The 18,327-nt window shown below is 40.1% G+C and overlaps 1 protein-coding gene across 1 annotated transcript in view; it reads right to left on the bottom strand.

The window, feature by feature from the left end:
- MYO3B (myosin IIIB) overlaps nucleotides 1-18,327 on the bottom strand; it is a 415,159-nt gene that overhangs the window by 231,969 nt on the left and 164,863 nt on the right. The window contains exons 11-14 of the mRNA XM_047770247.1: nucleotides 14,209-14,364; nucleotides 3,045-3,141; nucleotides 1,730-1,846; nucleotides 1,115-1,219 (exon numbers count right to left, since the gene is read on the bottom strand). Of these exons, the coding sequence (XP_047626203.1) occupies nucleotides 1,115-1,219; nucleotides 1,730-1,846; nucleotides 3,045-3,141; nucleotides 14,209-14,364 (475 nt within the window). The remainder of the gene's footprint in view (nucleotides 1-1,114; nucleotides 1,220-1,729; nucleotides 1,847-3,044; nucleotides 3,142-14,208; nucleotides 14,365-18,327) is intronic.

Below are 18,327 nucleotides of genomic sequence, written 5' to 3'. Positions count from 1 at the left end.
TTTTTTTTTTTGTCTTTTTGCCTTTTCTGGGGCCGCTCCCTCAGCATATGGAGGTCCCCAGGCTAGGGGTCTAATTGGAGCTATAGCCGCCGGCCTACACCACAGGCACAGCAACATGGAATCTGAGCCACATCTGCAACCTACATCACAGCTCATGGCAACACCAGATCCTTAACCCACTGAGCAAGGCCAGGGATCGAACCTATAACTTCATGGTTCCTAATTGGATTCGTTAACCACTGAGCCACAACAGGAACTCCCCTCTCTATGAATTCTATGGAAATTTCCAAGTCTCTGGGAAAGGTAAGAATTTGGAGAAGCCAAGTTTCTAACCCACAGTGAATTCATTTTGAACTTGAACTACTATCATTTTATCTATTTCTCACCAAATCCAAAACCGGGACTTCACAGGTCTCAGGAAATAAACCTAGTACTTCTCCCATAAAATTATCTCACCAAATTAGATTGTTTCTATATCACAAAGAATAAAGACACAGGGAAGACATACATACTGACAGAAAAGGGAAGGCCAAAGGTTGGATAAACCACCACTGTGAATCTAAGGTCCAGAAAGTTAAAACAGATGGGAAAGCTTGGTATTTAACTAGCACTGAGTTTAAGATTTGTTCAGTCTTTACCCAATCCATCACAATTTCTCAGCAGCTAAAGTGTGGTGTTTGACCACTACCAACCTGTGTGCAGTATTTCGTACAAAAAGGACTGGACCATGAAATTTCTGAGACCTTCATAGGAAAGAATTTCATTTCTGTCATTCTCCATCCTGTTTTTATTACAGTCTTTGCCATGTCATCAGGTTTGTGTTAGCTCTGTGTTCTCGTATTTGTATTAGACTGAACCTTATTATATTTGACCAGGGAAAATGAGTGCTCTTGATGTAAATGTTTCTCATTTCTTGAGAAAGGTTTTCACATTCACACCCCTGCTACTCTGGCTTTACCACGGCTCCTGTTCCACTGAGCTATTGTTGCATTGCCTATCTCCTTGAGTCAGCACCAGCAACTAGAATGGAAAGGTTTTACAAAGAATGAAGAGCTGCAGAAGAGGTCACACATCCTACCACGGGACTTGGTGGGAAGGGGCAGTACGTTCTTACCTGATCTTTGTTGAAAGTAACCATGCATTGGTAAGCAGCATCTGCTGATGCAAATATGTGGGGGGGATTTGAGGCACGTTTCACTCCATGATAAAGTCTGGAAAACTGAAAAAAAATTAAAGAACTCTTCTAATGTTCCAGTACCTGTGGTCCACGAAAACAAGGCCCTGTCACTTATTAAGGGAATTGTGTGGTATCTGGGGGCTGTGGAGCAGAGGCTCTGGAGCCTACGGGCCTGAGTTCAAATTCTGGTTCTTCACTTGCTGGCTTTTTCAGCTTATGAAAGGGCATTACCTTCACTATGCTAAGTCTCCTCCTCTGCCAAAGAGGCTTAATAACTACCTATCAAACAGGGTTGTGAGAAATGAACAAGGTAACCCAGGGTTTGGTGCATGATAAGCAGTAAATGAAAATTAGCTGCTACTGTCACATCTGACTTTGAAAAGTTACCCCCAAATATCAGAAGTCCATCTCTGCTGCATTATTGTCTGTAGCTTGGGGTACGTACACCCCTAGGATAACATAAGTGTATTCTTACTTTTCCTCCCTTTTCATTTGCCCTTGAGATTTCAAATTTCCTGTTAAGGAACAACATGCTCAGAAAGCATCCCTTACCTGTGGAGAGTATATGCTTAGATTCTGGAAGGGGTTTAAGGCAATTAAGATGTCTCCAACATATGTATAAATCAGTAAGTCCACATAACGCTTCTGCAACTGATGAATAATTGTATCCTAAGAAGGGGATAAAGAATTGAAAGTAAACATTATTTCCAGTCAAGGGAGTGCTTCTAAAAATAATCGCAAATTTATTCTTACAAGAATATTTTTCTCAGAGTGCCTGTCTTGGCGCAGCAGAAATGAATCCGACTAGGAACCATGAGGTTGCAGGTTCAATCCCTGGCCTTGCTCAGTGGGTTAAGGATCCAGCATTGCCATGAGCTGTGGTGTAGGTAGCAGATGTGGCTCAGATCTGGCCTTGCTATAGCTCTGGCGTGGGCCGACAGCAGCAGCTCCAATTAGACCCGTAGCCTGGGAACCTCCATGTGCCATGGGTGCAGCCCTAAAAAGACAAAAGACAAAAGGCAAAAAAAAAAAATTCTCTAAAAGATTAAAATAGTTAATTTAAATCATACCCTATTGATTAGGACCCTAAAATGTAGATATTTGTCTCAAAAAAAGAAAAATTAGGAATATGCCAAAAGATTCAGATTCACTTAGGACTTGCCAAAAGCTAACAAAGATTTTATTTATTACGAAAAAACTGTTTCATCCAATCAAAATATTCTATTTAGAATTTGATTTAATAGGCCATTCCTATTGATAAAGTACAGACAAAATATAACTCCATTTCTCAAAGTACTGCACTTAAAATTTATGTGGTAAGAACGTAGAATTGAACACTTCTATATCATATTTTAGTGATTCATGCATTGCAGTTAAGGGTCCCCAGAGTTTGAATCAGCAGAAACAAGTCCAGTGCAATTAACAGCTCTATTAAACATCCATATTTTAAATGGAGATTATCATGGTTTTCAAATTTAGAATTCAAGCTATATTAGCTTCACAATTTCCCTAAGTGAAGTTCTTTACGAAGAACAAACTATTTTCATTTAAGGGTTAAGCTGCACTTTTCTATAAACAGAAAATAATTTCAGCTGATATAACACATCATTTAATCTTACAATATAAAGGTCTTTATTGGAAAAATCCAAATCCCTTTCTCATCACCATTTAGGACATTTGGGGGGCTATAAATGAACACAACATGGGATCATAGTCACAGCAACCAAATGGTCCCCGAGCCTCATCCCAAAGCTACACAAACAAAGTGTCCAGTGACCTTAGCAGAACATGGTCTACAACAGGAAGGGCAGCCCATTCATGTGAAACAAAGGTCACTGGTGAAAACCATCCACTAAATATTTAGTACCTCATCCAGAACCTCGAGATTGACCAAATCATCCTCAAGGCAGTATTTTTCAGCATCTTCCACATGATAGGGTCTTCTGGTATGCATCCTTTCATGCCTAAAGTTTATCCAGAGAATATTAGCACTAAGGCAGTAAAAATATATATATATTGCAGGAAATAGGCAACAAGAATGACTCCTCCACAGCCTTATGACACTTCACGTTCAGAGACTTCAGAGAAGGGGGCAGAGAGAGCAGGTCTAGTCCTGGTCCCCATCTCTCTCCCATTCACTGAGGGACTCCTGGGATAAGGGGAGCTCCAGAGCTCACACTTTTCATCTAACACTTACACCCACTTTTCTTAAATGCCAACCATAGCACTTCCTCACACTATTTTCTGTTCAGGGTCAGGCGTGTTATTTCCCTTGTGGTTTCCTCATGCTATCCACCAGCACCACCCCCTGCTTTGCGAAAAATGTTTAAAACTACAGAAAACTTCAGAGAATAATACAGCAAATATGAACAAATTGCTTATATTTCATCTTATTTGAAATTCCTTTGTGACCCATGTTCCATCCCACTCCCCCTTCCTGGGTGGCAACTATTTAGTGGGTATCTTCCCAGTCTATTTTAAAATATTGGTCATACTCATATATTGAACCATGAGCAATATACAGATTTTGTACATTTAAATATAAAAATGGTATCATACTGTTGATTTTATTCTGCAAACTTACTTTTTTTTCCATTCACTATCATGATTCCCCAGCCCACACACCCCCACGTATCTCTACATATATCTATATATGTATATAGATATATATAGGGGTACACCTATAAAAAGAGAGGGAGAAAGAGAGAGTTTGATGATGGTGGGCATAAAAGGTGACAGGAATATGCACACACACACACATACACAGAGGGAACGAGAGAGAGAAAAAGAGAGAGAGAGCACGAGTGTCACTTTAATCATCGAGTAATATCACATCACAAATATGTACCAATTTATTTATCCAGTCTTATGTTGATCAACATTTAGGCTGATTCCAACTTTATGCTGTTAGAAACAAAGCAGCACTCATTATCTTTTTGTGCATCCCCTTGTGCATATATGTGAGATTTTCTCTTTTGGGGTGTTGCTCACCAGGCATTTAAAAAACTTCTTGCCTATAAAATTAAATGTTATTTCCTAATCCTTATTGCTGATGGATTTGAAGAAGGAGTATTTGAAGCATGGTTTTAGTCATCTCTAGTGCAAGAACCAATTTCATTGCTAATACATGTAAAGGTCCAAAGCAGATGAAACTCAATTTTGCTTAACAAAATCAAATGTATAACCTAAGTGGGTTTTTTTGTTTGTTTTGTTTTTGTTTTTGTTTTTGTCTTTTTGCCATTTCTTGAGCCGCTCCCTCGGCATATGGAGGTTCCCAGACTAGGGGTCGAATTGGAGCTGGAGCCGCCAGCCTACACCAGAGCCACAGCAAGGCAGGATCCAAGCCACGTCTGCAACCTACACCACAGCTCATGGCAACGCCAGATCCTTAACCCACTGAGCAAGGCCAGGGATTGAACCCACAACCTCATGGTTCCTAGTCGGATTCGTCAACCACTGAGCCACAACGGAAACTCCATAACCTAAGTATTTTAAAATCATTTATTAAACATAATAGTTTATTCATCTGTATTCTAATACATTAGTAATGTCAAAGAAAAATCAGATTGGGTTGAAAAACAGCTTTCTATACATTCAGAGCTGCTTCTGCCTACCCATTTTGCTAAATAAAACAATGCGGGGGGAGTACATTTTTCTGGCCAAATCCTCTTCACATAAAACCCGAGGATTTTTTTCCCTCAAAGTCCATTGTAAAATAAAATACGTGACACATTTTTAATTAATTAATTAAATTCTCATCATGTTAAATTAAACTAGTTTATTTCCTTCCTAAATTTATATCTTGGCAACAGTATGAAATAGGCTATGTTAGAGTCTACTTCCAGCATCTTTTGACAAAGAAAGTCAGGAACTTAAAAAATTATCCACAGCTCTGGTTCCAGTCAATATGGGGTACCTACTCTCCACTCTATCTCCCCACTGAATATAGTGAAATACCCTGGACAGAATGCACGGTACTCTGAGAAGTGCATGGTAACAGGCAGATTGGAGGAATCAGAAATCATTCAAAACACCACTGAATCAGTGGCAAGTTTCCCAGGGATTTTTTTTTTTTTTTCTTCCAGTAACTCCTGATCTGGACCTGAAGTCAGACTGAACTGCACACAGAGAGGTCAAGCTTCACACTGGATGACATTTTTATAGCCAACTAAAAATGGAAGCATTGACAAAACCTCACTTGTAACCTCACAAATAAAGAAACTATTAATATAAAGTTGTGACTTAAACTGTGAACATGTACAATGCAATACTACCATGAGCGAAATAGTTATCTTCTGAACTGAACCCTGAACCAGACTGTGTGCCAATCTATCTCATAGATACAACCTCCAAGAATCATGTGGATGCTGTCTGAAAATCTGAGCTTGATTCTCATAAATAAACATACATTATAAATTTAATGAATTGATATATAAAATATATATAATGAATATACATTAAATATAATGTTTACATATAAATAATATATTATATATATATCTTTCGAGGGCTGCTCCTGCAGCACATGGAGGTTCCCAGGCTAGGGGTCAAATCAGAGCTGCAGTTGCCGGCCTACATCATAGCCACAGCAACAAGGGATCTGAGCCACGTCTGTGACCTACACCACAGCTCATGGCAATGCCGGATCCTTAACACACTGAGCGAGGCCAGGGATTGAACCTGCATCCTCATGGATGCTAGTCAGACTCGCTTCCACTGGCCACAACTGGAATTCCATCCAATAATATTTTATAAACAACAAACAAGTTTTAAAAGATTTTACTGCTGTTATTAGCAATGTATGATCTCTTTCTATGTGTACAGATAATCAAATGCCCTAGAATTATTTGCTCTCCAAATTAAAACTGGCAATCCAGAAGATGAGGCAGATGCAAGATATTTCTACTCTGATAAAGACCACTTAATTTTCTCAACCAGGCAAAAAAATACATGCCAGTCCTATCTCTGCCTTCCCCCACTAGTGTTCTTCCGAAACTACTACCTGCTTCATTCTTCTGCCTTGGCTCTGGGGTTTGGACAGAATGAAAAGAAAAAAATATTTATTCCAATTTTTATGTTTTCATTTACATTATTCTAGATTACATACACTTATTAAAAGTGTTACATTGTTTCATATATGTCTATTTTTAGCTAAACTTAAAATATGGTCTAAATTTTTTACAGTTTTATTGAGTTAATTTTTTGTTACTAGTAACTACCAACTTAAATTTCCTTTAAATTCACTCGCTCCACCTAGTGCCTTACTTGAGGATAGCATCTATTATCAATTCCTGCTGAAGAATTTCTTGTTTAAGGTGAAAGAGATTTCCAACTAAAAGATACGTGAATTGAGTATTCCAAAGCTCAGAGGAACATAGCAGTAGATAAATGGACGGATAAAGCAAAAGGCATTCTATTAAATTAAGAGTATATGATAAGATATTATAGTTTTAATGATTTAGGAGACATTTCCAAATTCCAACAAAGTCTATACCTCTTTTTGCTAGATTTCCTCTTTGCTCTCATGAAGCTCTAAGCATGTCATCTGCCAAGCCTGGCTTCTCAGATAAATGGAGTTTGGGGTGCAAGCTTAGAGGGGATGAGACCAAAGCTCTGCCTTGGGCTGGTCCTGGAGTCTGGGTTTGGAATGTTCAAGGAGGGGGTGGTGAGTAGGGCTGACCTAAGGATTTGAGGGTCAGGAGGAGGGAGAACTGGTGTCTGAGTCCCCAGCTCAAGTAAGATGGGGACAAAAGCAAGTCTGAAACATCAAGTCCCCAGAAATAGGTGAAGAATAAGAACTGGATCTGAAGAGTGGGTGAGACAGAACCAGAGCCCCCCTAAAGCAAGAGTGGGCAAAGACGAGATGGAGGATGTTGGGATATTTTGGATTGTCTTAGGCCCAGTCCATGAGTAGGAAAGGAGCTGTATAGGGTATCAAGCTGGTTCAGACACTGGGGGAATAAACTTGTAAAATGCTGTTGCCTTTACTGCAGTTTAATCTCTATACATGCATTATGGTTTAAAACTATTTCTGTGAGCTCTCTTTAATATCTCATCACTGGACCTGCAGACTTTTTTGTTTGAGCTGGTGGCCCTATGAATAATATTGACAAACATATATTTTGTACAAAAGTGACTCCTTAATTCCTTAGCCTGTTCCTGTCCATCATCTATGCCTGTGGAAGCAATAACTTCCATGTAGGTCAGGTCCAAACAGGGTTGCAAGAGCTTCACATAGGTGTGGCAGGATGCATTCTTCCCTTCACCCTCAATTGTGTTGAAGAACAAAGCCCTTTAAATCCTAACTACACATGGGAAGGAAATGAAATCTTTTAGCCTAATAATAACAGGGAATGTGAGAGATTAAACTTTGCACTGAGAAATGCCCAATGGTCTTTTAGACAGTCATTCTGGGGGAGGAGCGCCATTGGGAAGACCACTGCTACTTCCGCTCCTCCACACTCAGGATCAGGATCAGAGCCCTCCTTTCCATCCAAGAATGGAACCAGAAGGAGTGAAAATGACTAACACTCCCAGCAGATTCCAGATAAGTAAGTAAAATCTCTTGGGGGTGGGGAAGAGGCAGGTAGAGAAGAAGAGGAGTAAGGGAGAAGGTCCAAGTTCAAAGGTGGGAGTCCACAAGGTCTAAGACAAAGGCTTCTGTGGCCATGACAAAGCTCGTGGACAAGCCAACAAACTGGATAGATTAGAGGAACCATTTCCTTATCACCACATTCAGTGGATCCAATATAGTAAGGAAAATGGTACTCAAAATTGGGAATAGAGAACCATTATTCCAGCAAAGTCAGTGATGTTGAATAATTCTTTCCAATCATTATTTCCATTTCAGTATACTCTTTGATAACAGAGTGGATGAAAGTGAAACTTTTGACTATAATTATATAATCATAGATCTAGCCTGAGAAAAATAATGGCAGACCATCCAGGTGTAACAACAGCCTGCTGAGAGACAAATACGAATGAAGTTATCGCCTTGATAACCTTAACTACATGGGCTCTATCTTGATCTGAAATTTAATATTATATGAATCAAACATTACAATACATAGATTTAAAAAATATAAGAATTATTTGCATGGAAACCTCTATAGTACCTCCAGATGTTTTTTCATCTAAGTATAGTTTTGACCAGAATTCTGATAAATCAGCATCTTGTCCATTATATTAAAGAGTATGTAGCCACCATTCCTAGGCAGCAAGGATCAGTGACATCAGCAGAAAATTAAATATTCATCCATTCATTCATTCAGTTATAGGCCGACAGAGAGCAGATACTAATTACATCAGGGTGTGGATTTATTTCTTGTCTGTTGGGAAAATAGAAAAATCCTTACTCTCCTATGTGTTAAGCACTCAGCACTTGACAAAGTAATCATTCAGAAGTCATTCAATTACACAGGAGCCCAAGAACCCATCAGTGTACGTAATATGATGTGTGTGTGTGTATATATATATATATATGTGTGTGTGTGTGTGTGTGCGCGCGCGCAGGCGCATGTTTGCAGGTAAAAGAGGAAGTGAGTGAGTAAGTCTCATTGGGAAAAGCTCAGCAGTTAAGCAGTGACAAATCTATTTTTAAAGGTCACTGCTGCTGGTTGAAAAGAAATCAGAAAAGCTGAGGTCATTGTTTTAATCAACCTCAGGCAAATCACAAGGGTAGAATCAAAGTCCATTAAACAGAGCAGGAAATAACCAGCAACTTAATTCTTCTACCAAGTAATACTTGGTAGTAGACCCTTGGCATTTGAGGGTTTAACATCTGTGGTTTTGGCAAGTCCCAAGCCACCTGCAGGGGAATGAATGACATGCTGGATCTTGCAATTTTCCTGAGGCTCAAAGTTGGGTCCCTGATGGAAGGGTGGAAGGTGGGAGGAGGTTAGGTCACAGCTAACACCTGCTCCCCACTCCCTCTCCCTGCCTCCACTCTCATTGCAGACAGTGGTTTTGCTCTTCTCCTACTAACTCTTTTGTGAAGCAAATTTTTAAAAAGCTTAATGGTGACATGACATACCAGATGATATGAATTCAGGGATCTGCAAATCTGATTTGGGGAAAACATCCTTTTCGAAGTCAAAGGAAGGGAGCTGAAGTAAAGAGAATGGCCAAATTGTTGAACAGTATCCCTGACCGGTCAAGCAAAACTGTAGCCCCAAACTATTGTACACAGACTATTAGGGCTGCTTATCCTCCTTGAGAGAGTCAGCCTTGGATGCAAAACCTCTCGCTATACCTGAATTGAACATAAGTTACCGCAAAATTGTGAATTACTGGAAAAACTTAAATTCCAAAAGTTTCACTCATTTACTATAATCAGCATCAGGAAATATGATCAAATATCAAGTAGGACCATGTCAGTGCTTCATATACATTATGTGAAATGGGAATGGATCACAGTCTGGCTCTCCCAAAAAACTGCATTATTCAGAATCAGACCTGGAGAGGGGAAGTGGGGCCTCACCACTCAAGCCCTTCTTTGTACACAGTACAGTTTCTGCTCTGTTGTGAGCAAGCGCCCTATGATTCCTAGCCTTATTCTTGAATACTTGTCTATCTCTTCATCTTGGTTTTCCCACACCCTACCAATCACTTTGTTCATTCTTCTCACATTCTGATCTCCTGTCAGTTCTTTAAAAACATTTATTTCTCCTCCACTGAAGTTGTCCATAAGTTCAGCTATGACTAGTTCCCAATTATCTTTCAAAAGTTCCCAAGAACTCAGTTCTACAGTCTCTTTTCTCACCATCCTCTCATTGCACCTGCTCTTTGTCTTTATTGAAAAGCCGGTTCCCTGACCCAGACCCAGGTTCAAAGTCAATAACTTGTTTCTTTGTCACTTTCTTCCCTCTCTACAAAGATCACAAGGATACTCTCCCACTCACTTAGGTTCTCTTGCCCGATGTCCACTCACTCACGTCCATTCAAGCCTGAAGAAGACCCCAGTATCTGCTTTCTCTTCTCCTACTTCCTGTGGTTAAGAATTGCTAGAGATGATAGGGGGGAAATGTGATGGTGTCGATGGCACAACTTTTTAGAGGTTCTGATGTCAAATACTCTCCTGAACCCTCTATGTGCACTGTCTTAAATACTGATTAACTTCACTATGGTGGAATGCTATTCAGTTAAGTTCCACCTGGGTTTTCCCTGCTAGGGCACAATCATTATGTCCATCTTTAATGAACCATTTAGCATATTCCTCATGGCGGCTATTCCAAAGATTTAACACTTCCCTGGACTCCACAATTCACTCCCAACTCTGAGACTACTTAGCTTAGTTTTTTTGGAAAGCTAATGGCCCCTCAGCATGAGTTTCTTCATAGTGCCTCTTCTGCCCCTCACCAACCACCCCTCAAATCTCTTAGATATCCTTATCTAACTGTTCTAGGTCTTTCCCAACCCAAAGGTTCATGTTAAGGTCCTTCTTTCTCTTAGGTGCTTAAACCCCTCCCTCTTGCTTCCATTGTTACCTTCTCTTTATTTTCAACGTCTCCCCCTATGTAAGATCCTCCCCTTCACATTCCAAGTTTTTTCCCCCTCTTTTGAGAACCTGTCTTCTTCTTTGCAGCTCCCTGAAAATATCAAATTCTCTCTCCACTGGGCAAAGTACTAAAGTGGACAGACAATTCCACACCTTTGCAGGAATAGTAAGAACATTTCCCCCTGTAGGCTGTAGTTCTCATTTCTCTGCATTAGCTCTTAAAACTAAACAAGTCTCTGCAGCTGGGGGGCCCAGGACTGTCTGGGTCATTGAAAAACACTTCTTTGGGCAGAAAGCTGGAAGCTTTGTATAATATCTGGAAGTATATGGCATTGCATAGGACATGCATTGCCTCCTATAGGATATGAAGAGGAAGCAAAGTTTCTGTTTGTTTGTTTTTGTTTTTTTACTGATCTCTGTCTCTGAGTATCTTATAATTTCTGTTTGACTGCATTCTGAACCAGGGTAGGGAGGCAGCTCAATTCAGGTAGACTCAGTGACACTTCTCTCTTTCCCTAATCTCTCTCATCCAACTCATCACTAAATCTTGATGATACCATTATCTTAATACCGTCTGTTATTCACACTTGCCACAATCTGCTCTCACTTGTCTCCCTAGCTCCAGCCTTGCCCAGCTTGATTCCATTCTGCACTCTGCAATCAGAACAATCTTCCTAAAGCACACCCCCTCTTGAAATCCTTCTGTGGCTCCCAAGTGCCTAAGGAACAGATCCAAGCTCCTTAGCCCATCATGCCCTGGCCCCTGCCTGCCTTGGGACTCCCTCCCCCGTCCCATGCCAAGCTCCATCAAGGCCAACTAATTGCTCACCAAATCCCTTAAGTGTTCTAGAGCCTCCATGCCTTTGCCCTTTGCTCATTCTCCTCCACATGGAATAACCCACTTTCCAAACTATCTTCTATTTGCCCTTCAAGACAGTTCAAGGATCATTTTCCCACAAGTTTCCAGAGTTGTCTCTTCCCAGGTACTCTGCAAGTTACCCCAGGCAACCCTCTATCCAGGTACTTTTCATACTGAGCTGTTCTCATCTGATTCTTGTCTGTTTCACACATTGCACTATCAGCTCTTTATCGGGAGCTCTATCTGATTTCTCTTTGTATTCCTCTGTTCAGCAAAGAATCTGACACATACACACATATAAATACTTCTGCAATGAATAAATGAATAAATCAGATTTTAAGCAGGTGACAGAAATTTATATTTTTAACATTTAGTACCTCAGTACTATTTATTTTCATGATGTTGTTTGGTAAGTAAATAGAGATGAATTTGCACAGATGAAGGCCAAAAGAAATGGAGGCCTCTGAATTAAATAGACCACGATGTATACAACTACTGTTAACACTGAAGCTTAACTCTGCTATCAATGCTAAGGATTTTTTATGTATTGACTCAACCCTCAAAATAACCTCCATTTTATAGATGAGGAAATTTTGGAACAGAAGCATTTAATAGTTTGTCCATAAGTGTCTGAGCTGAGACTCAAAACTTGGCAGAGCCAGGGATTTTTTTCTTTTTTGAACTACTGCATTGTACCTCCTGCTGTGTGACCATAATTGTGCAGAAAAATGTAAATTTTTCTCACTCATCTATACACTCACCTCAATTACTGTCTTTTCCAGCTTAGCTTGGAAACTCACAACTTTAAATATATTAAATTACCAGCATCAAGTGATATTTGAGAATTTTTTCGGATGGACTTAAAAAAACACCTATATAGTCAACGCTACTTGCCAAGAGGACGCAATAGTGTAGGACAGGAGTAAGATGTGTCTATTACATGCATTGTGTTTCCTTTAGAATTGATGTTCCTTTCCCCTAAAGAAGTGGCTGCCTGAAAGTTTTAATATCTATTTGTGATGTTGTATTTTTTTTTTTAATGATTTTTCAAAGAAACACAAACTCCTGGGTGAAACCGAAGATTACAAAGACCCTGAGAGAAGGCTTTGCCACCATATGAGGCCTCTGACATCAAAGGAGTTAACAAAGAGAAAGAGAAATTAGAGGGAATGTGAGAGCCTGGAGTCATGACTTTCTATGGCAAAGGGAGAAAAGTCTTTACAATGAGGACACACATCTGGACAAAGTCAGGCAAACGTGAAAAGCTGAATAACTTTGCAAACTAAGTCTCAGAAATTCTTCCACAGCAAATCAGAAGAGACAAGAAGACATCTGATTCTACGGAGAACATTTAAATGTTGGGTTTGTTCCTTTGGTTGATTTGTACTTTATTTCATCTGGCAGCTGTGTGTGTGTGTGTGTGTGTGTGTGTGTGTGTGTGTGTAGGTGGGTGGTGGAGGGGTGATGGCTGATGGATAGGAACAAAAGCGGAGGAAGAAAAGATTTCAGTTCCCTGGGGCTTACACACAAATTCTACTGCTTCAAAAGGCACCATGTTACAAAAATTTCTCTGTGTTTCTTTACCCTGTAGGCAGGCAAGCCATAGAAACAGCAATTGCAGTGGAGAAGGGGAAAGAGGAGGAAAAAATTTGTTTTTAGCTATCAAAAAGGAAACTTGGGGGTGGTGGTGGGAGTGGGGGAATCAGCAAGATACAGTCACCTTGAAACAATGCCTCTAGCTCCAAGTGTTTTGATGCTTTTTGATTTGTAAACATTTTTCTGCAGAATACATGAATATTTCCAGAACTTACGGCTTGTGATACTTTATTTTCTTCACCTCCAGTCCTTTGAATGTTCTTTTACTAATAATGGATTAGAGCTTATCTGCACCCTGGCCAGTTTTCTAAAGCCAAATAATTGGGGAAGCAGCTTTATTTGCATTGAATTTTTTTCTAAAAAGAGAAATTCTGCCACCCTCTGGACAGAAACCAAAGATCTAGTTCAGAGAGACCACCATAGAATACTGCTTTAAGCAACTGCCCTTGAAAATAAACATTTCTTTTTTTTTTAATCTACCCTATAAAAATAGCAGAGTGGGGAGAATCACAGTTTCTTTAGATAGCATACACAATATCTGAGGGGAAAAATCATTTTAAAATACTAAATTGCCTCTAAGGAATTTTTACTAAAGAAAATGAGCTCAGAGACCTTTAGAGAAAAAGCCTCCAATGTTTAACTTGTAATTTTTCCAAAAACCACTTTATTTCTGCTCTCTAGTCTGCAACAGCCAAGTGAAGGCTTCTCACATAATCTCAAACGTGGCTGCTTTCATATAGTGTCCTTTATTGGTGAAATTTTTAAAATCCACATTTACATTAAATATAAATATATGTATTGGTTTTAACTAGAAATGAGGGCAAAGTGAGATTTCAGCCACAGTTGAGAGAAATTAGCCACAAGAGCACAAATGGGCAGCTTGTTTCTAAGCTCTCCTACTCTCAGCCACTGAGCAGAAAATACTTAATGTCATGTAAATGAAACTCAAAGACACAGGGATGTGATAATTACCAGTAATAATACTGGCAAATCAAAACACAGGACAAGCCATTTTTTTGTTCGGTTTCGTTTTTTCAATAAGCAATCAGAGAAGAAGCAGGAAGAGGCCGAATACCATACCTGGTCTTAACAACAGGATTTAGATGCTTCTGGTCCTGGAGAACCTTAGCCAGCTGTTTTTGCAGAAACAAAACCTTCCCGTGGACTCTCTGAATAAATGGATGGTCAAGGAGATGTGTGACAGAAGGTCGCTTTTCAAAATCCTTAATGAGACACCTGTTCACAAAAATCAACAAAAAAAATCCAAAGTATATTCTTAGACATCTGGCTCCCTTGTTGATGTGGGAGAGAAGAGGAGGAAAAGCTCCTTTAGAAAAGCTGGTCACTAACCTTACCTGGCTTTCTTTATTCATATGTACCAGAACATGGGAAAAACATTCTCTACTGGTTGAATTAATTAACATCAGAAATTGATTTTAGTTTGTTTTAAGTACATATTGACAGCACAATCAATTTAATTTGAAGAATTCAAAACACTGAAACAAACAGACTGGTCAGAATGAATTTTCTGTCTGAATTTTCATTACAGAAAAATGTTTATCACAGAGTCAAATTGATTAGTCTATATACTTTATTTTAGGAGCATATTTTAAAAATTACATGCTATCACTTAAATGAAATCCTAAAATATGAAATATCTACTACTTGGTGGTGGGAAACTTGCATTCAGGAGTTTGCAAAGATAGAAATGAATCATTTAGAAACATTCACAGAGAAAATTCACCTTCTTGATTTCTAATATCTTCTGAAGAAGCAGAAAAACCTCAGAACAGGAAGCGACCACAATAAAATTCAGATGAAATGCAGTGGAATTATTCAAACAGGGAACAAAAAGTCCATTCAAAATGGTAAAAACTGGGTTGCCTTTAAACTCCTCCACGGTTAATTGGTTAAAACCTGCACTGGTGTAACCACTTTCCGTTTCAGATTCAATGCCCTTTTCAAAGACAGCAATGATTTAGTACATTTTGCTGTATGCTCTGTGTTGTTAAAGATGATTTTGACACAAGGAAATTTTCAGTGAAACTAAATCTGATGACTACCCCTCCAATTACCATTGCATTTCCATTCTGAGTAGCTGCCCTTGACGAGAGGGAGAAATTTCAACATCTGCCCTTTTAAGCTACTGGTCTTTAGCTCACATTGGGAGGCTCAGGATAAATCCTAGATGCCATTCTGCCCACTCCATGAAATCAATGTTCCCAGCTTTCTCAATAGCAACATGCCAGCAACATCTAAAACCCACAACATAAAATAATGAAATGCACTAGCAAATGGTAGAATGTTCAGCCTCACCTTGAGCATCCTTTCAAAGCACTTGAGCAGAGCTCCTAAAACAACCCCCAACTGTTGGATGTACAAAGAGGCCTTAACCTTTGCAGTTTACACTTCAAACCGCTTTCACACCCTCCACTTGTAGCCCTGAAAGATATTCGGTAAACTTCCTAGTCATCCCGTTTTAGAATGGATTCAAGGGATTTCCTATCTATTGGAACTGGAGCTTTCAGCTAGAAAAGCCAAAAGAACCTATATTATCTCCATTCTGCTGTCTGCACAACTATAAACACCATCTCTGCCTTGCTATGAGAAAAAAAAAAAATCAATCATCTAACTTTTATAGGTCCATGGGCATTTTGTATAATCTATTATTTTTCCTGCTAAAAAGTGCACATGCTTAAAAAATACTATATTCCTACTTCTCCATCAGCCAGCGATCTTCCCTGGATTCCACATGTAGTCACCTGTATATGCCTATGTGACCACCAAAGGGCAATAAATGCTAACAGGTCCCTGAGCACCAGGGGAATAAAGGAAATTCTTGGTAGTTTATATTGTCAGTAATACAGGTGTCTGGCCTCATCCTCCTGGTGAGGGATGGTGTAGGAAACCTCCCAAAAGAAAAACTCTCTGTCCTCTGAGAGCTCCTACTGAAGATGGTCACGATGGCTTTGCTCCCGACCCCGCAAGCTGCAGAGGGCACAGGTAGGGCAGGAGAACAGGAAGCGCTGGGTCCCCCTGCTAAGCCTGCCCAGGGATCTGGGGCAGGTCACATTCCATCTGCCTCTGCCTCTCATCACCAAACATACCCAAATATATCCCCAAACAAGGGGAGAGCAGTTTCCTAATAGGTTTTCCATTTTTATTTTTTGCTTCAACTGCCTTTGACTACTGCCAATACCTCAAATGAGTATTTGAATCCAAGGGGGCTGAAAGTGAGAGACATAACAATTAATAGAAAATTCATGGCAGATAAAAGGGAAAGTGAGCAAGCACTGCCTCTACCATCTCCCTCAGTGTTCCCTGTAATTAAAGCTCCTTGGACAGGATTTGAGAGAGGTCAGGTAACCCATACTCCAGTCTTATGGAAATAGGTCTCTGCTGGATTCTGGGGATGCAATTAGAGGTGCTTATTTTCCTAATTTTAGCATCCAGTGGGGGAGCAAGGTTGCAAACGAGGTTGCAAGGTCATCTGGTATTTCGAAGAGGCTCTCTCTCCAGATCACAGAGGGAGTAAGAGAAAGGAGGACTAAATAATGAAGGAGATAATCAGGAAAGGAGGAAACTAACAAGTGGATCTGCTGTCTCTTGGAGATCCCAAAATAAAGGTGGTAGGCCATCTACTCTCTGAAGCAATGATCAAGAGGATTTGTTAGTTCTCTCCGTAAAACCCAAGTGGGCTGAATGTCAGACCATCGGATCAGCAAAACTGAAACTGAGAGTATATGGGAAGAATGCTAAGCAGTGGTGACATATCCAACTGCACTGGAGGATTTTTAGGAGAAGGACATGAAGACCTTGAGGGTTGCGCCTTATTCTAAAACACGCTTGCATACTTTTTTCTCATGGGGAGCAAAAAGCCATGATGGAATGGAATTATTATTTTACTGACAAACAGGAAAGTTCTATCTTAAGAGTAGATATGGCTGAAAAGCAAGCATTTTGAGATACCAGGTCACTGGGCTCACATTATTTCATTTGCTCGGCACACATTTATGACAGAGCCGGAATTAGTCAAAATAAATGAATTCATAAAATATCATGACTCTTTTCCTCCAAGCTCTACAATCTAATTGTAAAGATGGAAGGAAGGACAAGAGAAACATAGGAAACAGAAGAAGCCAGTATTTGCTTATGTATTTCGAATAAGAAATAATCACACAGATGCATAGGGTCTGGGAGCTGAGGGACCTTGTTTTACAAGGTGAGGAAGTTGAGGTCAAGCCCTGATGGTGATGAGGTCAATTTCATGATTCCCATGGGAGAACTCCTCATACCCCACAATGCGTTATTTAAAATGGCACAGGTACAATATGCAGAACAATACTGGGTCATGGAGGGGGGCGGCAGGGGGTTTTTGGTCAGGGAAGACAGTGGAGAGGATGAGAACTGAGCTGGGTTTGGGGGAAAGTTTTGGAACTAAATTGAACCTGATGGGTGGAGAAGATGGGAAAGGCATCTCAAGGTTGGGAAACTGGATCAGCAATGCAAGAAGCCAGACTAGGTAAGCTGTGCAGCCAGGAACTCAGGAGGCCCCCAGAATGCTGGCCCTCCCCTTCTTTATTTATTTATTTATTTATTTATTTATTTATTATTTTTTTTTTTTATTTTTTTGTCTTTTTTTTTTGCCATTTCTTGGGCCGCTCCCGCGGCATATGGAGGTTCCCAGGCTAGGGGTCTAATTGGAGCTGTAGCTGCCAGCCTACGCCAGAGCCACAGCAACGCTGGATCCGAGCCGCGTCTGTGACCTACACCACAGCTCACGGCAACACTGGATCGTTAACCCACTGAGCAAGGGCAGGGACCGAACCCGCAACCTCATGTTTCCTAGTCGGATTCGTTAACCACTGCACCACAACGGGAACTCCAGGCCCTCCCCTTCTAAGCTAAGAATGCCTAAGGACAATTCTTTGCTTTGGTCTCTTTACCAGCTTCAACTAGGGCATATTCTACATGGCTTAAGATGTTGCAGTTTTGTGCCCCCAACTCATACTGTTATGTTTACCAGCTTGTCACTTCTGTCTTATTCTCCTCTCAGGCAGGGAGTTAGTGGTTTGAGACAGACTTGACTGCCGGGGTCCGTAAAAACTCCTGACAGCCTCATGTCCTTTTTAAAAACATGATTAAATCCCCTAACTTGTTTTGGACGCAAACATGGAAAATGAAGGAAGTTACGTTTTT

Source organism: Phacochoerus africanus, chromosome 3 (genome assembly GCF_016906955.1).
Source record: "Phacochoerus africanus isolate WHEZ1 chromosome 3, ROS_Pafr_v1, whole genome shotgun sequence".
Classification (NCBI taxonomy): domain Eukaryota; kingdom Metazoa; phylum Chordata; class Mammalia; order Artiodactyla; family Suidae; genus Phacochoerus; species Phacochoerus africanus.
This window is presented reverse-complemented; position numbering and strand designations above follow the sequence as displayed.